General features: G+C 39.2%; 1 protein-coding gene and 1 non-coding gene across 2 annotated transcripts in view; both read right to left on the reverse strand.

The window, feature by feature from the left end:
• Positions 1 to 13,962, reverse strand: part of LOC107673809 (rap1 GTPase-activating protein 2-like) — a 55,847-nt gene extending 41,885 nt beyond the window's left edge. The window contains exons 1-2 of the mRNA XM_016467602.1: positions 13,644 to 13,962; positions 7,893 to 7,928 (exon numbers count right to left, since the gene is read on the reverse strand). Coding sequence (XP_016323088.1) covers positions 7,893 to 7,928; positions 13,644 to 13,687 — 80 coding nt within the window. The 5' untranslated portion in view covers positions 13,688 to 13,962. The remainder of the gene's footprint in view (positions 1 to 7,892; positions 7,929 to 13,643) is intronic.
• Positions 13,963 to 14,741: 779 nt separating this feature from the next.
• trnas-uga (transfer RNA serine (anticodon UGA)) lies at positions 14,742 to 14,823 on the reverse strand. Its single transcript has one exon. It is a non-coding gene; the product is annotated as a tRNA-Ser (tRNA).
• Between the last annotated feature and the right edge of the window lie 7,956 nt (positions 14,824 to 22,779).

Here is a 22,779-nt window from a genome sequence, read left to right on the forward strand (position 1 = left end):
AACGTAGCAAGGACATCGGTAAAATAATCCATGTGACATCAGGGGTTCAACCTTAAAAAGAATACTTTTTGTGCACAAAAGAAAAAAAATAACGACTTTATTCAACAATTTGTAGAAGTTTGTGTGCGCAGCTGACACAGAACAGCATACGCTGTTTGCGTTCAGTGGATACTCTCCAAATTGGCGCTAGGGTGACGCGGAGGAGACGAGTTGTTGAATAAAGTCTTTTTTTTTTTTTTGCCTACAAAAAGTATTCTCGTAGCTTCGTAATATTACGGTTGAACCCCTGATTAGTAGCAATTGGGCTGGTTTTGTTATGCAGACCTGGCAACCCTGATCTGTAGCAAAATGAATACCCATTTTTTATACTGTACATAATAATATTGTAACGTCTAAATTCTCTTGAATTTCAAATAATGTATTATAATGAGTTTTAGTTAGTGTTTTAATTTTATTTATTTAGACTTATTTATTTTTTGAATTTTAATATTGGCTATTTATTGATTACCAGCCATAACATGAAAATATATTATATATTATATAAAATGAATATCAGTGTATCCCTAATGTGAATAAAACTGTATAAACGGAACAACGGATTATTTTCCTGTTTGACTTGTTGCCATTTTTCGTCAATAATATTGATGGTCTGATTTTCGTTGTTATTAATGATCTGATTCTTTCAATGATCATAATCACTAATTATAAACTCATGAAAGAAAGAATCATACCAAAACATTCAGTTTTGTTTATATTTCGAAGCAACAGATTATAGATTATTAGATTAACAGATTATTAGTAGAACATACTAAATTACATCACGAAGTTGTAGCAATTTGTGTCATTCTTCATTAAATTTTAAAAATGACTCCTTTAGGGCTTGCTAATTCAGATAAATTATATAATACCAGATGGTCTAGACATACATAGTCTACAGACATAAAGGACCCTAGTTTTCACCTTGCCAGTGGGATTTCTAAAAATAGATATGTGGTCTACACCATCCTTCAAACACTTATGAACACAATGGAAATACTAATGACCCTCGCCTTTCATCAATTCACCTCAAAGCAAACCATGAATTGGTCCTGTAAAGGCCGATATCAGGCAGAACCGGATCATTTCCATGTGTATGATCTGCAGTCACGACCCTATTCAGGGTTATGCAGTGATACACGCAAACAGAGCGACGCTTCTTTCCACTCTGATGCTCCGAGCACTTTACCAAACCACTTCATCAGAGCCTTTCAGGTTCTTCAAGCCCTGTTTGTTTGTTTGTTTGTGTGTGTATGTGTGTGAGGATAATGCTGGAGATGCATGTGCATGAATAATAAGCTAAACCCTTTGAATGAGCGGATGGATGGCAAGCAGGTGGAGGACGAATCTGAACATTTGGCAACACAGGACAGATTAACCCTTTAATGCTGTTACCAATGAAGATTCAGCATAGCTCTTACTGGGGCAAATTGACCCTACATGACAAAACAGAAGGAAAATATTTAACTGATGAGAAGGAAAATATTTAACTTTGCCAATGGATGGATGAAAACTCAATGCTAACATCTGAACATGCAAATGAAAATCAGATTAATTAGAATTACAACAAGTAAGGGTTTGAATATTTGTTCTAAAAATGATTATTTACTTAATGATAGGGATGCATCTTATAATATGAAATTGAGCCACATTTTGATTCAATCTGATTAGATCAGTGGTTCTGCACCTTTTTTTCACTCATAATAACGTCTCAGGTTATGTATGTAACCCTGGTTCTCTGAGAAGGGAACGAGACACTGCGTCCTCTAGGGGTCGCTATGGGGAACGCCTTCAGTGTGACCGGTGTCTGCAGCATACATCTAAACACAACAATGCTATTGGCCGGCGACAGCCTATGACGTCATTACCGGTGCGACCACAGTATAAAAGGGCTCCAGGAGAACACGTCATCCACTTCTTTGTCTGAAGCTTACGTTCGAAGCATGGCGAGGAGACTAGAGGACGCAGTCTCTTGTTCCCTTCTCAGGGAACCAGGGTTACATACGTCACCTGAGACGTTCCCTTCCGAGGGAACTTCGAACTGCGTCCTCTAGGGGTCGCTATGGGGAACGGTATACCCACACTGCCATGCTGAGGGGAGTGCATGCCAATACTAAGGCGAGCACTAAGTACCAACTCAATCAAGTCAGAGGAGCTGCCCCTAGGACGTTTTTGACGGCTGTTAGCGATATGACCCCCTACGGCCAAAGGCCCGAGCTGTGCACCAAAAAACTTACCTGTAAGGGCTGGCTTATAAAAAGCCCGAGCCCAGGGCAAAGCTCAAGGCTTGGGATCATAAAAAAGGATTCCTTTAAGGCAGTGGTCACCAACCTTTTTAGGCCCAAGATCCCTGACCTCGGCCTTTATGAAAGACAAGATCTACCTATTGAAGAATTGATAGAAAAAGACATCACAGATTGTACTTCAAATTTTAAGCCTTTTACTTAATATTTTAATTAGTGATGCGCCGATCATAGCTGATTCAGAATTCAGATTTTCTTTTCTTTCTTTCTTTTTTTTTTTACTAGCAAATTGGATTCTGATACTGATACTGATTTTTAAACAAATTTATTTATTGGCTATTTGCTTTATAACAAACAAACTGGCTTTAAACAAAAATATCTAGCCATTTGAAATTAGAGGCAACCACTGCATTTTAATCACGATCTGCACGAGCAGTTGTTTTTGATTTAGATTAATTTCAGGATTTAAAACAAAAACAGAATGGTCTGACTTTAGGTGTTATTTATTTATTTGCTACATAAAACATCTACACGAAACAAAAACAGCAGGTCTGAATGAGACGCACTCTCTGACAGCAGGTGGCGCCTATGAACAGGCTTTTTTTTTTCGGGATCTACTGGGACAGTGATAAAGATCTACCAGTCGATCGCGATCGACGGGTTGGCGACCACTGCTTTAAGGGGATACAGCCAAGAACCAGGGCTGGCATAACCCATATCCTGGCCTGTAACACAGGGACTACCTCCCGCTCTGAGAATCATAAGATACCCAGGGGACTTAGTAGCAACTACAAAGTGTGTACACGGAGAGTGGGGCCCAAGGTAAAACCGGAGCCAGAGCCAACTCAGAGAAAGGGGACGAGGTCAGCATCGCGCCACCCTTACCCAAAAAGGGTTTTAAAAAAGGTGCACAAAGGCTAGCGTGCACACCTGCCATGAATATGGACTAGAAAAAGTGCACAAAGAACTAGCGTGAGCACTTACCATAGATATGGATTTAGAAATACCGTTATTAAAAGCCACAGCAACCGGGATCTAACTGCTCAGAAGTAACAGGGCACTCCGCCTAGCGCTACCAAGCTCAACCTAATAGGGAGGCAGAAATTGCCTAACAACCTATAAGGCTAAACACAGAGCAGCACAGACACTTAGGAGGGAGCGGAGTGCTCAAAGAAACCCCTCTGGAAAAAGGGGGAGCACTACCAAGCTCAACCATACAGGTATCAACAGAGATAAAACAGAAGAGTGAAGCCCAGGTAAGGATCCGCGGCCTAAATCAGCTCAGAGAAAGGGGACCAAGTAGATCACATCACCTTTACCATAAAGAATTTTAGAAAGGTGCGCAAAGGCCCAGCGTGCAGACCTACCATGATTATGGAATTTCAAGAAGTGCACAGAGAGCTAGCGTGTGCACTTATCTATAAAAGGAATCAGACCAGGCTCCAAAGTCGGAGAACTCACCAACCGATGTGGGAGCTCTGTTACTTATGGTAAAAACCCCCAGGAGCAAGATTCTCGACTCTCCGCAGAGAGAAGAAACAGACTTCCCATTCAGATTGTCATGACCCACCCGCAGAGAGGGGAGCACCATGCTCAGAACGCAGAGAGAACTCCAATAGGGGGAGCTGCAGACTCCCACCATAGAAATAACTGACCAAGGAAGTCACAAAAAGGCTTTACTACTTGGTGTGATCATATGAGTAATTATGGGAGCAGCGCTCTCGGTCCTCAGGCAGAGGCAAGCTCTTAGGCTCAGCCAAAAAAACCCAGCTCAGGTCTAAAGAGGCCCCTCAAGGCGAGACCGAGCAACCCAGGGAGCACAACGGGGGACAGTGCCTCTAAAATAAGCTCAACCTGGGAGAGAAAAACCTCAAAGCGAGTCGTGACACTAGCCTTCTGAACCTGTCTCTGTTCCTTAGACCAAGATGGGCCAGGACCCCTTTGTTCGGGCTGAGACCTGGGCCTTCGTGGAATGAAGGACTTAAAAGCAGCTGAGCGCGCCCTCGCCTCCTTAAACTTCTCGACAACGGTCTCGACGGAAGTGCCGAAAAGTTCAGAAGGAGAGACCGGCGCATCAAGGAGAAAGCCCCTCTCTTTTGTCTCGATGTCAGCCAGGTTCACCCACAGATGTCTCTCCGTTATCACCATAGCCGCCATAGATCTGCCCATGGCAGTGGCGGTCTGTTTGGTGGCACGGAGAGCGAGATCCGTAGTGCGGCGCAGCTCAGACACTTCCTCAGGGGAAAGACCCTGACCTTTATCCAGGTCTTTCAGCAGGTCAGCCTGGTAGGCTTGCAAAATTGCCATGGTATGCAATGAAGCCACAGCCTGACCTGCTGCTGCGTAAGCCTTGCCATTCAGACGAGATGTCATTTGAAGGGCTCTGGATGGCAAGGAGGGAGCCCTAAGAGAGGATGTCTCTCCCATAGCGAGATAGCAGGCTACCGTCTCTTCAGTGGGAGGCACCCTCTCATATCAGCTCTCGCACATCCCCTCAATGTTGGCATAACTAGTCTGCTGAAACCTGTGGATGCACGAAGAGAACGGATTTTTCCAAGTCTTCTCGATCTCCACATGAAGATCAGGAAGAAATGGAAGGCTCACCTGGGCTGAAGGGTTATGGTCAGAAAGATAGCGCTCATCGAGCTGACCACGAGGCGCCACCTCCCTAGTCTGCTTCCACGGCAAGTCAAGCCTTGCCGTGGCACGTTCCATAACCTCAAGCAGCTCCTCATACGCAGGTCAGGAGGTTTGAGAGGACTCAGTCTCAACTTCCTCGATTATATCTGACATCTCCTGCTCTTCCTGGCCGGGAGCCAGCAGAGCACTAGCCGCTGGATCAGATGACGTCAGAGAAATAACATTATCCTCCAGCAGCTCACTCTCGTCCACGACCGACGAATGAGAAAGGGAAAGCCCCTTCTTTAATTCATCGGCCAGGTCCACCTGAGAACCCCATGAGCTCAGTTTCCTCCGTGCCTCAGCAGCGGCGGGTCCTGAGCCCTGAGGAACCGATGGCTGACCCTCTTTCCTCGAAAAAAGGGCCAAACGAGAGCGGAGCTTCCTCATGGAAAAAGTTCACAATTAATGCATGCCCCCTCAAGGACGTCACGCACGCGCGTGCTCTTCGCCCAAACATATGACGCAAAGGTTGTGTGTGTCATCGGGTGTCAAATAACGTGGACACGGATCCACACATCTCCTAAACGCCTTGCTAGTGCTAGTGCTCGCCATATTAGTAACAAACAGAACAGCATTCTTACCAGTATGCACTTCAAACAAACAGTCTCTGAAGACGAAGAAGAGGATGACGTGTTATCCTGGCGCCCTTTTATACTGTGGTCGCGCCGGTGATGACGTCATAGGCTGTCGCCGGCCAATAGTATTCATTTCATTTTTTTCATTTATTTATTTAACCAGGAAGAGACTCACTGAGATTAAAATCTCTTTTCCAGGAGTGTCCTGGCCAAGATAGGCAGCCGAGTTTGCATATACAAATAAACAACGTAGTTACAACATACATTACAAAACCAACACATAACCAGTTAAAAACAATTACACACCATTAAGTTGCTCTCAAGATTACATAATAAAGACTTAAAATAATTATAAGACACCAAGTTTTGTAACTTCATCTCCTTTTGAAGAAGATTCCAATCTGAGGCTGCAGCATATTTAAAAGAGGTTTTACCAAGCTCAGCTCTGACAAAAGGTATACAGAGATCGTAAATTGATTGAGAACGCAATGAATGATTTCCAATTAAAGTCCTTTGTATAAAACAACAGAGATACTTTGGCAAATAACCCAAAATTGCCTTATATATCAACAAATGCCAGTGCATTTTTCTCCGTATTCTCAAGGAAGGCCATGCAACTCTCATATAATTCACAATGATGAGTTAAAAATGTACAATCAGTTAAAAATCTCAGAGCACCATGGTACAAAGCATCCAAGGAAGAAATCCCTAGTCTGCTTCCACGGCAAGTCAAGCCTTGCCGTGGCACGTTCCATAACCTCAAGCAGCTCCTCATACGCAGGTCAGGAGGTTTGAGAGGACTCAGTCTCAACTTCCTCGATTATATCTGACATCTCCTGCTCTTCCTGGCCGGGAGCCAGCAGAGCACTAGCCGCTGGATCAGATGACGTCAGAGAAATAACATTATCCTCCAGCAGCTCACTCTCGTCCACGACCGACGAATGAGAAAGGGAAAGCCCCTTCTTTAATTCATCGGCCAGGTCCACCTGAGAACCCCATGAGCTCAGTTTCCTCCGTGCCTCAGCAGCGGCGGGTCCTGAGCCCTGAGGAACCGATGGCTGACCCTCTTTCCTCGAAAAAAGGGCCAAACGAGAGCGGAGCTTCCTCATGGGAAAAAGCTCACAATGAACGCATGCTGCCCCCTCAAGGACGTCACGCGCGTGCTCTTCGCCCAAACGTATGACGCAAAGATCGTGTGTGTCATCGGGTGTCAAATAACGCGGACACGGATCCACACACCTCCTAAATGCCTTGCTAGTGCTAGTGCTCGCCATATTAGTAACAAACAGAACAGCATTCTTACCAGTATGCACTTCAAACAAACAGTCTCTGAAGACGAAGAAGAGGATGACGTGTTCTCCTGGCGCCCTTTTATACTGTTGTCGCACCGGTAATGACGTCATAGGCTGTCGCCAGCCAATAGCATTGTTGTGTTTAGATGTATGCTTCAGACACCGGTCACGCTGAAGGCGTTCCCCATAGCGACCCCTAGAGGACGCAGTTCGAAGTTCCCTCGGAAGGGAACTATAATATACTATTAACAGAAATTAGGAGCATTAATACAGGTGAATAAATTTACCACAATTTATTTTGTGATACTAGAAGTCTGAAGAGCTGTATGAACAACAAATATTGAGGGGAAAAATATGATTTTAGTTTCTTGATTTCTGTTTTTTTTTTTTTTTAGCATTTTAATTATCTTAGAATGTTTTAAAATATTATTAATAATATAAATATTAATTAGATTAATGATATATAAATTTTTATATAATTAAAGTCATCCTGCCCCAAAAATATATTAGTCAATAATAATAATATAATATAGTATTTTCTTCAAATCAAGGCAGTCACAGTCCTAACAGTTCAAACTGACAAATAAATTATATCTTTTTAATGAACAAATGAAAAGACTTATGAATCAGTCTAATGAGCCTGTTAATAATTAACATCTTAATTAACATCTGATTCACTCACTGAGCCACAAGGCATTACCTTTGGTCATATTCTGGACTCAAAAAGAACCAATAACGAGTACTTTATAATGGTGGTCCTCGTGATAAAGTGTTTATCATATACATTTACATAAGAGTGAATGTAAAAAGGCCTAAAAAGAGGCCAAAAAAGCTAAAAACCACCGTAAATGCTAAAAACCACATACAGATGATACTTTTCACACAGGAACTAAGCATTTTGCTCACACAAACCAATACACCCGGCACTGCCTGCAGTTTTCTTCTGAGCAACAGGCCTCTCATTTACCTCTTTTCATGAAATGCATAGATAAGAGGATACAGACTGTCAGGTTTTGTGGGAGATGGAGAGGAGAGAGGGGGTCTGCGGTGCAGACAGTACTCACCGGGCTCGAAGGGCGCTAATGGTAGACTTGTCAACCCTGCATTTGAAGAGAAAAGACAAGAAAGCATTTAGGATCAAGGAACAAACATAGATGGCTGTAATTTGCTCGGTTTGACCCGTAAGCTGAACTGGCAGGATGAAAGGAACAAAAGGGGTTAAAAAAGGACATTTCTGTAATGTATCATCCCTGTATGATTTTGTTGTCGACATGGCTAGGTGAGCTTAATGCCCAATTAATTTTGACATGCAGAAAAGGTCACCCAGCAGCACGGACTACCCACAATATCGCATCAAAACATAACAAGGTTGAGTCAGGCTGTGTGAAAGGGTGTGGCCGTTTATTTTTATCCAGCTTGTTTTTGATATTTCACACATTTATGTGTCACACACAGTTTCCTTTTATCAGCAGAGTGAAGGTATAGTGTTAAATGAGGACTTTTAATCTTTAAAGCATTTTTCGATTCACATGGACATCTCGGTTTTTGCATGATATGTACTGTCATATGATGTTTTTGTTGTAGTTAAAAGAATATCCGGCGTTCAAAATTTTTTTATATAAACAAAAAAAAAATCACGTTAATTATTTTTAACACAAGTGATGCACTTACAATGACCAATCTGTAAACTTTAAAATACTCACTTATTTTAACAGTAAAACAAGACATAAACAATATGTGTTAACATGATTTTAGTGTGAAGAAATTGTTTACAATTTTTTTCTGTGTTAAGTTATATCCAATTTTACAATTTCATTGCCATGACAACTTACAATTTTACAGCGCAATGCACACGTTTTAACAGAAGAATTAAGTGAATGAAGAATTGAGTGATTTATAACTTTACATTTCTGCTTTAAATGCTACACAAATGTTGAAATTACAATATTTTGAATAGTCTACCTTTATGAAGCACTGTATATACATAATTAATAGAAAGAAAAAGAAAAATGAAAATAACGCTTAAAAAGAAAACACAAAATAGTAATACAAATAATAATAATTAAATGATATTGTTTAATTATATTATTATTTTTCAAGTGTTGTCCCCAAAGTCACTGCACATTACTTATCATTCACTTGATTAACAATATTTTAGTGTGTTGAACCTGGAATATTCCTTTAATAGATGCTATTTTTAACATTTCTAACCATGAGAGCGGTTATGTGCAGCAGTCCGTGAGGGTACTGCTGTCAACTCCCATTACTGTAAGTAACTGAGGTTATTGTGTCTCATTTTCTTTATTATACTAGACCGATTCCCTAAAACACACAACAACAGGGAATGGAACATCCTATTCAGTGAGATGATTTAGTGAGAGAGTTTGTTTGAAGATGCCACTTGGTTTGATATTTTGCAAAGAAACTCATTATAAGGGAGAACTTAAGTGTCCAAAAAATATTAGCAGGAGCAGGACCTACATAATGCAATGCCCGCGCAGCACCTATGAAGTTCAAATGTACATGCAATATGGGAAAAAAAAGAGATTTCCAGCTGCTGCACATGCCTTTGAGCAACACACTCAGATGTGGGTTATAAATGGATGTCAAAGTGAAACGTAAAGTGTATTACAGATGGAAAACACAGTTGCATGAGCATGGTGTCTTTTCTGGTGCTGTGCAATCCATCAATCTCACTGTCCACCACAGTGAGGGAGCTTTCAGAGCTTAACAATTTAAAAATCAGATTAAATGTGGTTTAAGTGTACCTCACACGCAGGTTACTCTGTATGAAATCAGCATCTCTTATGATTTGTGTGTGTGTGTGTGTGTGTGTGTGACCATCTGTTTGTGCTAGGTGACTGTTGAGGTGTCACTATTAAAAGCATGGTGTGATAGTGACTGGGTGTGGTGGGGATGTGGGTAATTCTGAGAGAGGAAGGGTGTGGATGTGTGTGTGTGTGTGTACATGATACAGAATTTCCCACAGCAAAAAGCTGACACAGGCCCCTATATGCAGTTCTCATATGTTTGCAACATTTAGTACAGAATTATTGCAGCAAATGAAATAAACCCTATGCTTTTATAAATAATACATAGGAGACGACAGTGGTAATACTAGCTATGCATCCATCCATCCACCTATTTTTATGCAAATTTTGGGATATGCTGGAAACACCAAGATGTGCATACATTCTAAAAATACTCATAAAAATCATATGCACTCAACTGAGTCTGATGTGTTTATCTGATAAGAAGACATGCTCATGAATCATGATGGAAACACATTTGCCGAATAAATTCCTTGATTCGCAAAACAACAACAAAAAAAAAACCTCACATGACTTTGCCTCAACAGATCATGTGACTGAATAAATGGACTAACCAGCAGATCGATGTCATTTCAATCAATCTGAAATGCCTGAGCCAAAGTTTATCATCAAAATGACTTGGTACTAGAAACATCTCCCCGAACTGTCTCACACTATTGCGTTATTAAGCATCAGGCATCTTGACACAAAATAACATGACGGCATTTATTGCTTTTCATCTGCGCTCTGAGGTGCAAACCAAGTAATTTATAATATAAACAAAGACCCAAAGTGGCTTCTCTTATTGCAGAAAAACTTTTATTTTTCTTAGTAATATTTAGTCCCAGTTTATCAGGAAGTTACGTTTTTGTTCTCTTCAACTCACTGGATAGAAATGGTGCTTTATTCGCAAATGTTTTATGTGATATGCCACTTTTTTTAATTGACAACTTTGGATGAAAACACCTACTGTACTGTTGCCTCACAGCAAATTTGATGTAACTGAACTTTATATCGGGTTTTTGAACCTCTGATTCACTGCAATGTCTGTTTTCTTGCACAGTCCGATCGTTTCGTGTCTTTACACATCAATGTATTGTCACGAGCCGCAGGGTTTAATTTGGTTTTGTTTGTGTATGTTTTTTTGACTCTCAAAGCCGTGATTCCCATTCACTTCCATTATATGACTGACAGACTGCAACGGTTTGAGTTAAAAATCTTCGTTTGTGTTCTACTGAAGAAACAAAGTCACCTACATTTTGAATGCCCTGGGGGTAAGCAGATAAACATCAAATTTTAATTTTTGGGTGAACTATCCCTTTAACGCCTGTTTCACACATACTCCGTCTGCAGTGCGTATGCGTTGCGTTTTTTTTACGCACCCATATTAACGGATCGTTCACTGCACGCGGTTGCGGTCCGTCAGTGCGTTCCAGGAGCGGCGCGTCTGCAGCAGTGCATCGATCGTTTACGCACAGAGTCTATTTTTGCTGTGCTGCACGCCATGAATTAAAGTGACAGCGCATTGTTCGCGGTAAAAATGAACATGGATTGAAACGGAAATGTAGTAATTTCACAATAAATGGATATAATTAAAGTCTACTGTGTTTCACAGGCTTTTTGGATAGGTTTAAAACAAAGAAAAGTGCACTTTTAGATAAACAAGGCAACATGTGCACTTGTGTCTTGTGGAGGTAGGAAACAAAGTTCTTTAAGACCCGCGGGATTGCTTGTAATAACGATTTAAATGCAAAAGAAAAGGCACGAGGGTCGACTAGTGGCCCTAGTAGTCAGTAGTGAGTTTTAATTTAAAATGTTTGTGATAGCTTTAACGTAAGAAAAGTAGGCTGTATGCTGTTTAAATGTGTTGCCGCTTGCTTGAGCAACTTATTATACAAACCTAAAAGTCAAATGCATGAATAATACGTTGTTTATATTTATTGCTTTTAAACTAACGTCTATGAAAAATTGTTACTGTAATGTGATAAAAGAGTATCACAATGCTGAAACAGCTTTATTTTTTACATGATTTGAAATCTAAATAATGGATAAATGTTTTTGTGGCCTAAACAGCCGCGGACTACAAATGCGTCCTGTGTGAAAGCACAATGAGTCCGTGCTGCTTCTGCACGCATACTCAACGCACATGGACCGCATACGCACTGCAGACGGAGTATGTGTGAAACAAGCCTTAACGTAACCATCAGCCAAATGCCAAGGCTCAATAACCCCAATCCTCAGTCTAATGTTAAACCGAACACACAAGGCACATCCTAATTCTATGCCAAGACCTAACCATCAACCTAATGGTAAGCTTAAATATAAGAGTAGACTCTCAGGCTAACGCGAAGGATTAACAAACCTAACCCCTAGCCTAATGCTAACTAATTAACACCAAATACAAAACCTAAATCTAACCTTCAGCCTAATTTTAAGCATAATACTGTCTGTGTAATGACACCTTCAGCCTAACACAAAGTCTAAACCTAAGTATTGGGTCAACTTTAAGGCTAAATAAACCCAATCCTCAACCAAATGCTAAGCCAAGACCTAACCATCAACCTAAAGTAAAGCCTAAACCAAAACTGAAGTGTAAACCCACGCCTAAATCTAAGAACTCCAGCACTCTTGTGCAATTTCCAGGCAAATTCTGAATGTTGTCACACTCTAGTGAACACATCAAACATCAAAAATGGCCAAATAGCTTTAAAAACCATTAAAAATAGCCTTGAAATGAAACGTTTGTTGTCAGGTAGAGATGATGTAGAGGAGGAGCAAGAGAGAAAGTAAAAGAAGAGTGCTGAAAGCTGTAAAAGCCTCAGTGGAGAGCTGAAACTGTAGCATCATAAATAAAGCATTCACTCGCTCTGACCCTTCATAACCGTTGCCTTCATATTCACCGTTTCCCTGTGTGGTGATGACACACACACCATCGAAATAAGATGCATAACAGCATGTAATGATAAACATACACCTACAAAACACAATCACAACCTCACACTTACCCAACATGTGTGAGATCAAGGTTTCAATAGGGAAGCGAGAAAGGAAATGTGAAATGCTCTCAAGTAGGACAGTGGTGCAAAATCATGCTAATGAGCACTGTAATGCATCTACGATTACTTTAAAATTATTTAACATTACAGAAATTATTCAGCATCTCAGTCAGAGCATCATGCAGAAACTTAGCTGGTATCTGTATTGTATGCTTTTGTCCAAACAATGTATGTCAATGGGGTCCAAGTTTTGGACCCCATTGCCTTTCATTATATGGACAAAAACAAAGAGACAACTAAACACATTACATGAGCAACACTTTCAATTCAAGTCATTAATAATCATTCGTTTATTAATATTAGTGATTATGATTCTCTGGAAGTTGTGAATGCATAGAAAGAGCGAGAAAGTGAAAAGCTGATTAAAAGTTTGCATTTATTATATGCATTTGACAGACAAAGCTGTGATAAACAGTCTTGAAATGAACAAAAAGAGCTTGTAAACAGTCCTAGCAATATCTTCTTTTTCATACAGAAAATATATTTGCTACTCACTTAATAAATGTCCCCATCATATTCCACTGTGGCATAATCTAAGCAATTGTCTTGGTTTATACATGGATTTCAGACTAATAGGTCTCTGTAGCAACTTTTGCAAAGTCCTGGTCCATATGAGTGAGCAAAGAAAAAACAACACTTGAACTTGAACAATGGGCAGATCCAGATGACTAGATACCCTCTGATTCATTTGCATACATGCTACTATTACTATCAACTGTCACGACACTCCTAACATCTTCTACCTTAGATGTCACACAGAACTATTATTGTGATATTCCTCACTGTAAACCATTCAGCTTATAAATCAATGCAAAGCCATCATTGGAGAGTGCAAATTAATGCAGATTAACTGACAACCATAAATAAACACCAGCAAGCACATCACAGGGCATCTGGCAGACATTTCCACATAGCCGACAGCTGATGCTGTTCCACATGAGCAACATACCATCCAAATCCACCAAAGGATACGCTCCTCTTCCTCCTCAGCATGGTCCCTCTTTATTCACCTCTAACTCCAATTCGTCTTCCTCTCCCTCCTCACTGTCTCTCTTGTATGGTCCCTCTGTGCTTGTGTTTCAGTATCTCACAATCACTCTTTCTGTTTCCTCACTCTCTCATGTGGATCTCTCTCTCTCGCTATGAAATGATTTCATTCTCCACCCTCTTTCTCACCCTTTGTGCATGTGTATGTGTGTGACAGTTTGGGGTTCTCGCACCTGCTATGTCACTCCCTCTCACTTCAGCGCACAACTCCACACGTTAAGAGTAGAAGACAGGGTGGAGGAGGAAGAGAGGAGGGGCTGAACGCAGTATTTAAAAAATATATAAAAATATTCTCTCTAGAGACCCTCTGGGCCTTCTGTCTGCTGGAATATAAAATATGAAATATGGCTGCCTGATAAGAACCTTTAAGTGACAGTGATTATAAAAATAATACAATAGAACCATATGACAATTTTTTGCCTTTTAATCTGTTAGCTTTAGCATTTTCATGCCTGCAACCCAGCAAACTAAATTATTATTTTCACCTAAATTAATAATAGGATAGTGGAATGCATAAAGAAGGATGCATTAGGATTTTTGCATGCATTTTTGATGAATCTATTTTGCATTTGATCTCACGATACAACATTATCATAAAAAGACTGGCAGTGGTGTGATATTTGGCTCTAGACTGTGCCCATTGTGAAAGCAGTAATTGTGCCTAGATTTACTAGTAAGAACTACATTACTAATAAAAAATACATTAGCGCCCCCTACTGTCAAGATTAATTTAGACCAACGATTCTTCCAGTTCACTGAAACGCCCAGCCACTGAAAAGTTGAGACTTTTAGAGGCCATCAGAAAGCTACAGACTTCTCATTCATTTAGATAAACATGAATATATTCGTTATGAGCACCAAAAAAACAAATGCCATTCTGGAATTAATTTAATCACAAAATCCTTCGAGAATCCTTCAGTCTTTTGCCGTGCATTATTTGTGTCTTAAAGATCAATATAATCACAAAAAACTTATGGAAACAAGAAAATAAATGTCATTTCGCTGCGAGCAGGGTTCGAACCTGCGCGGGGAGACCCCATTGGATTTCAAGTCCAACGCCTTAACCACTCGGCCATCGCAGCTTACCGCTACATCTCAAACACATTCTAAATAAGTCCTAACACTTCTGTACTAATTCCTAACACAAGTCCTAACAATCCTAACATCCAATGGTCTAAGTCCTAACAACTCCTAACAGGTCCGAACGGGGCAAAACAGCCATTGGCCGAAACGTAGTCACATGCGAAGCCACATGATTACAGTCATAAAAAGAGCGGAAGCGCGCGGATGACTAGTTTATAAAGGTTAAGGCGAATTTGATATTTTTTAAACACGGAACATATTTTTAGTCAGTTTGACGTTTTCGGATAACGTGGAGGTAAGTACAATAAAACACATAACATGAAAGAGAAGCGAGATTGTGATATAAATCGAGGTGGCCTTTCATATTGCAGCAAGTATTATTGTAAGTATTATTATTAATAGTAGTATTGTTATTATAGTTCTTTAAATTGAAATGTGTGTGTGATTTTCATGTATATATTTATATTCTTTATTTTAAACTATTTTTGGTAGTTAAGATTATTATTAGATATGTAATTATTTCAATTTGTTTATATGTTCCCTATTTATATTCCTTTGTATTATATAAATGATGCTGGATTTAAGCTTTTTTGAATAAACCTATTTGGTAGCAAGCATATAATATGTGTAATTATAGTTATTTTTATGTTTCATTTGTATTTACATAATTTTTATTATATAAAGGTCAGATTTTAAAGTTTATTATTATGTAAGTATTATTAGTAATATTGTTATTATAGTTCTTTAAATTTAAATGTGTGTGTGTGTGTGTAATTTCTATTCTTAATATTAAACTATTTGTGGTAGTTAAGATTATTATATATGTAATTATTTCAATTTGTTTATATATTCCCTATTTATATTCCTTTGTATTATATAAATGATGCTGGATTTAAGCTTTTTTGAATAAACCTATTTGGTAGCAAGCATATAATATATGTAATTATAGTTATTTTTATGTTTGTTTATATATTTATTTTTTGTTATTATTATTATTATTATTATTATCTTTTCACAGATCTGCAACAGATCACTGGAACTGTGCGTAGTCCCTGCCTGCTTCAAATGCTCCACCATCATCCCCGACCCAAAGAAACCCAAGATAACAGGATTTAATGACTACAGACCTGTGGCTCTAACATCTGTGGTCATGAAGTCGTTTGAGAGGCTGGTGTTGGCTTATCTGAAGGACAGCACTGGACCATTACTGGACCCACTGCTCTTCTCCCTCTACACTAGTGCTGCACGATAAACCGCAATAACCTTATATTTTATTTGTTACCACCCCACATCCTAGTACATCCCTACATCTCATTCTATTCTATTCCTATTCTGTTCTATCTATAAATTTTCATTTTCTGTTTTTGTTTATTTATATTTGCATATATGTATTTTTATTCTCATGTTATTTTTATTGTCTGTGTGTTGTCTGTGCACTGGACTCTTGTGACACTAAAATTCCTTGTATGCGCAGGCGTACTTGACAATAAAGCTTTTTTTTAACTTCTGATTATTATTATGTACGCATGTCATATTTGAGCTTTTGGAATAAACCGTATTTGTGGAAGTATGTTTTATTCTTTCAATTTAAAAAAAAAGGAATATAAGGAGTTGTTTTGTGATGAGGTAAAATAGGTTGAAATATTGACTTTTCTGTAATTTGTTAGTTAAAATAAGTGAATCTTGGCCGAGCTTACGCTACGCCTCAATCGCACGCTATAGAACCTTTATGTTATCGCACTTCTATCATATTTGACTGATTTCTCGCTTGCACTTTTTATTTTCTATCTGTTAATCATTATTACATTTAAGATTAATGCAAGAAGGAAAGCTTTCGCCTCAGAATTCTGCACAGACTGTTCTTTGCTTTTGGTAACAAGATAAATTTAATGTACATCGGGGTTACCAACTTAGGTTACCTGGCTGGTGTGATATTTTGACGACATGCACTGAAATCCCTATTTGAAGTTTTAAGGATCCAAGGTCTTTATATAAAAACATTTTCCCTTAAAATCTGAGTTTGCAAAAGCGCAATTTCAAAAGCAACATGGTTCCGAAAGGACCGTTCAGAACGACTGAACCGGAAGTGAAATGCTAACTCGTTTCCGGGTCTTGGCCTACAAAAATACGTCATGCCTACCAGCCAGTCATATTTCTTACTGGCTAATTTATACAAAAAATGATGCAGGAATATGCATATTTTAGTATAAAGTATTGCTATTATTATTCCAGAAGACATTTTTACAATAACTATTTATGAGGAGCTTTTATTTAGTCAGAAACTGAACAGCGGGTAAAGTATGCCGTTTCTGCGCTAAACCTCCTCTTACACTTAAGACACCCTTACGATTATTCTAATCCTTACAGTAACTTGCTATTTTATCTAGGGCTTGACAGAAAAGAGCTAACGTGTAGTAGCAACAACTACAGTTTAGCTTAGCTGTCCAGGGGTGTATTCCAGAAAGGAGGTTCAACAAACTCTGAGTTAAAGGCACAATATGTCATTTTCGCCACTGGAGGGTGCGTATTCAAAATAAACAGAGGCAAAGGCGTAGTTTGATGACGCCGTGACTGAGTGTGGAATCGTGGGAGTTGTCGTCTTCATCCCCACAGCCAAAGCAATCCGACTGGACTCGGGCAGAAATCATGTTCATGGATGAGCTAAAGATTTATTAACGTAGTAGAATGAAGCAGGGTGAGGCTGAAAGCCGTCGAAGCGAAACGAGGCCGCTGAACGAGCGCGACACATGGCTCGAAAGCAGCAGAGCTTTTATTATGCCACAGTCGACCGCTTCCGCTCCTTCCGGTCGTGCGTATGTGGGGTAAAGCAGCGCTGTTTTATTATACTAGATACATTTGAAAGTTCTGTTATAATGCTACTCTCTGCGGTCGTCACCTGTCTAAAACGCACAACATATTAAAGCGTCTTTGGTGTTTCCATGTTTTCTACAAAACAAAACCGAAAATCGAGGGGTTATGACGTCATTAGCAGGCGACACAATGACACTTTGGACACGCTCCCTGTCACTAGTTAAAATTGCTTATTTCTCTGGATTTAAACATTCTTCGAAACATTTGGGATAATGTAAGTACACAAGTCAGCAAAATATATAACACTGTTCTAGTGGTTTTTGGATATTTTAATAAAAAAAAGAGTAGGTACTCTACAGCCAATTCTCGTTAAGTATGAATGCGACGTTGTGATCTACGACGTTATAACAAGCGCAACAACTTAAAAGATACGAGCGACAGGTTTAAGTCTGTAAATATTTTGATGTTTATGAAATTTCCTCATTTTGTGGTCTTGTTGAAGAAACAGCTGCACTTTTATTGTGATTGTAGTATAACCAATACATTTTGGGTTGATTGAAATTTTTATATATTTAACCCTACTATGACCCACAGTTTAATCCTTAAATAATTTTTTCTTACGAAAACCCAAAATTGTTATCTCTTGAATATGTTGTTACTTTATTTTATGTGCAACATTTTTCATCCACAAGCAAAACCGGCTTAAATCTCCTTTGTTTTCCTCTTTTTCTTGTTGAATTTAACTCGTTTCATCCCTCCGGCTTAAAAACAACAACAACAACAACAACAACAAATGCAATATTTTGATGCATTGATTATATGAATATTATGATTATATAAAGATATTTAACCTTGTCATTGTGCCTCTTTTTCTGTGTATATAATCTCATACTATGATGTATGCAAACCCATTATATTTGTTTTCTGCTCTTTGTCATTATGATTGTTCATTGCTAAAGATACAACCATCTTTCCCTGAACTTGTATGTAATTATAAGTTCTGCAGTATTAATAAAAAAAGAACATAAGAGGGACAGGTGCACTAACACCTCATAGCATCACAAGCAAAACCGGCTTAAATCTCCTTTGTTTTCCTCTTTTTGTTGTTTAATTTAACTCTCGTTTCATCCCTCCGGCTTATAAACAACAACAACAAATGCAATATTTTGATGCATTGATCATATGAATATTATGATTATTCAAAGAATATTTAACCTGGTATTGTGCCTTTTTTTTCTGTGCATATAATCTCATACTATGGTGTATGCAAACCCATTATATTTTTGTTTTCTGCTTTTTGTTATTATGATTGTTCAATGTTAAAGATACAACTATCTTTCCTTGAGCTTGTATGTAATTATAAGTTCTGCAGTAATAATAAAAAAAGAACCTAAGATCGACAGGTGCATGAACACCTCATAGCATCAGTAACTCCACAACCCTACCTAGTACGGTTTTCCCCAGCGTTTGTAATATTTGTAATATCTGCACAAAGGAGATGTCGACCAGCTGCTAGAAGATCTCGCCTTTGGAGAAGAATGTTAATTTTACACTCGAAAAATGTAAGTATTACTACTTAAAAATGAAGATTACCCCAGAATGCACCGCTAGCCCACCCCAACACTTATGAACAATAATAATGATAAATGCTGACCAATAATTAGCAAAATGTAATTTGTTTCGTCATATGCCATAGCTATGCATGACTACACACTAGACAAACGCAGCCAAGGTGAATACATCTCAATTTTCCGTCAAGTAATGAATTAATGCACAAGTTAATGAAACAATTATATTTTATTTACTGACAACAGGAAACATGAATAAATTAGTAAAAGAATAAATAAAAGTAACCATCGCAATAAATAAATACAAGTCATTGACACATGCAACAAAGCTTTATTCAAACATATTGTTCTAACAAACATGTATTTACAGACGGTGAATCCACAACATCCTACTGCCATCTCAACACAGCTGAGCCAGTTCTGCAGCTTTATTCTGATGAAGCAGCTGACCACCGTGTCCACCTTCACCTGTCTCTGCTGTCCATCACGACCATCACTGCTGCAGTCAGACTCAATCTGATCATGGATGGGAAAGGGACATCGAGGCTATCGTTGCCTGAGTGCACAGAGAGGATGAGGAAGACCATGATGACGCCCCTGAACCACACAACCCTGAACAAGAGCAGGAGAACATGTGCGCGACAATCTGACTGCTGCTGCATCTGCTCCAAACATTTGTGTGCTGCTCTCCATGAGCACAACTACCTGTAACACATTTAAACAGAGTAAAACATTTTACAATTAATGTCGCCAGCATTTCATTTCATATGTTTATAATTAACAGGTGTAGTGGGCTAAAGCACTGAGCTTGTAAGCAGAAGGTTGCTGGTTCGATCTCTGCAGTCGTCACCACCGTTGTGTCCTTCAGCAAGGCTCTTTTCTCCAGGTTGCTGCAGAGGGATTGAGGTCCCTGTAATAAGAGCACTGTAAGTCACTTCAGATAAAAGTGACTGACTTTTGACAAATTAATCAATGTAAATGTGATTTTTGTAAATCCACAAACGCTCAATAAAGCGGCTTATTTCTTAAAGTTTATTTCTTCAAGGTACTACTATAAATGCATGCATATATTTCATACAGTTTCTATTTGGGGGGTTTAAAGGGTTAGTTCATCCAAACATATCAATTCAATCATTATTTACTCTCCTCCACACTGTTCAATCCTTGTTTTTGTTTTTTTTTCTGAACACAAAAGGTGATTTTAGTTAAATCTTCATCCTCAGTGACCCCAGAGCCAGCTGGAGCATCTAGAGAAAGACCAAAAGACATTGAGGATGTGATTTTGTTCAAGTTTGTCCTGCTGGTTTCTGTTCAATACAATATCAGTCAATGGAGCCTGACTTTCAGAAGCTTCATGACTTTATTTGATGATGCTTTTAAAGCTTATGGAACTCGGGCTCCATTGACTGATGTTGTATGAACAGAAACCAGCAGGACAAACTTGACCAAACTCGCATCCTCAATGTCTTTCGGTCTTTCTCTAGATGCTCTCACTGGCTCTGGGGTCACTGAGGATGAAGAGACCACAGCAGCATCCGATCCAGATGAGGCAGTAAGGGCAGTGATGGAGCGTCTCATCCATGGCACTGGACCATTTCCAGGATGCTGCTGTCGAATCTCCATCCTCAGTGCTCACACCAATCTGCAGACATTTCAGATCATACAAAAATGCACAAACACAATACAAAGCAGTCATTTTAACAGCGCAATGCCATTTGATTTCTGTATTAGAAGTAACAGAATGATCTTACTTTATATTTTTGTCACTCGCAGCCTTTGATGGCAGCATTGCTTCATCAGTCACTCTGCACCGGATAAACACACGTGTGTCTCATCTGTCCCTGTAACATCCAGACAAGAGTCAAGTCACCTCTGTGATTTATCCGCTCAATACTACATTTAAATGTGTTAACTCACTTTTTATCTAACACAAGTGCTCCACAATTTATCAACAGTACTAATGGACAAATGAAATAGATAACTTATGTTTAGTTACTCTATGTAGATTTGTTTATTTACATTACTTACATTCATCTAGAGAAGTGTTGACAACAGTGAATTCTACATAATAGCACACAGACATCTCACTCATATGTCTGTTCATGTAGTTCATATTCATGTAGAACATCACTGTGTGATGTGCTCATCTGTAATTCTTTTAGAACATTTTCCTGTCAAATATTAAATATACATTTATTAATCGTCTTTAAGGTGTATATGGTTTATGTAAATTCACTTTGGTGACGTACGTGTGTTTACTGGAGCTCCCCTGTTCGCTATAAGTAATAAAACATGTTTTTTACAGCAAAATCACAAATATACTATACTGTCTAGCGTCTTACACACTCAACAACTGAAGAGTTTACTCTACAGTAGCTTAACAAATGCGATTTTAATACAGGGAACCATGTATTTGATTTGTAATACTCACATTTGTAAACACCCGCATCGCTGTTCTCCATCACGTTCGATGATGACGTATCCTCTCCCTTGGGCTTCTGAAATAGAAAAGTGTCAATCGATGAGCACTTCAGAATCTGGACTGAAGCAGTAGGACATCCGGGGATTTCTCGCCTACTCTTTTATGAATACTGAGGTTTTCGGACATACTACTTTCTTCACATACTCTTTTCTCCTACTATATAGTAGGTAAGTAGGCATATTCGGACGCACTTTAAGTAGAAGCACGTCCGAATCTCCCGAGAATTAGTACCTCACCCAGGTAATTCTCGCCTACTCGTACGAATACTAAGGATTCGGACATACAAGCCTTGTCCAAATACCCACACTTACGGTCTTTGCACTTGACTACTTATATGAGGCATTTCCTGTATTTGGCCCAAGTGTTCAAGTGAGCATGAAGACCACAAGTGTGTGTCGAACTTTTCATTACCCACTACTCATCTTTGCACCAATAAAACGTAAAAACAGTGTTTTTCTACCAAATTATATGTAATATCTAATTATTATATTAATATTTAACTTGCATTGGATAGGTTTCCGTGACCTCTCGCGAGATCTCGGCAAAAAGTCTCACGATTTATTTCCAGAACATGATGCATTATGGGATACACTGAGCCTCGAATACCGCTCCGGAGCAAGTGTGGGTATTTGTACAAGGGGACTTATTCGCTCGTCTGCTGCTTTTCCCCTACTATATAGTAGGGAAGTGTGCCATTTCGGACGCAACCTCTGAGTTTAGCGCGTGCACATCGACTATCCCCTTGTACAAATACCCACTTGCTGTGTTGGCCACTTGAGAGCACGTGTGCGCGACAGGAAGTAAGTGTGCAAGACTGTCCCAGGTTTTAAAAACGGCAAAGCGCAGTGCCCTTAACACACACTAAATCCACACTATCTCGAAGACCGCTCCGGAGCCGTATTCGAGGCTTAGTGTATCCCATCATGCTTGAATTTCGAGCTGTGTTGTTTCCTTCTCTTCCTCAACAGACTATATGATATATTAGTTTATTGTAATATTATATTGTAATTTTAATGATACGTAAAGAAGGTCTAGTATCTGCACTAGCCTAATACATGCATAATTTCACCTGTCTACTGATCCATTTTTTAAAC

This window comes from Sinocyclocheilus anshuiensis, unplaced genomic scaffold (assembly GCF_001515605.1).
Source record: "Sinocyclocheilus anshuiensis isolate Anshui unplaced genomic scaffold, SAMN03320099.WGS_v1.1 scaffold700, whole genome shotgun sequence".
Lineage (NCBI taxonomy): Eukaryota > Metazoa > Chordata > Actinopteri > Cypriniformes > Cyprinidae > Sinocyclocheilus > Sinocyclocheilus anshuiensis.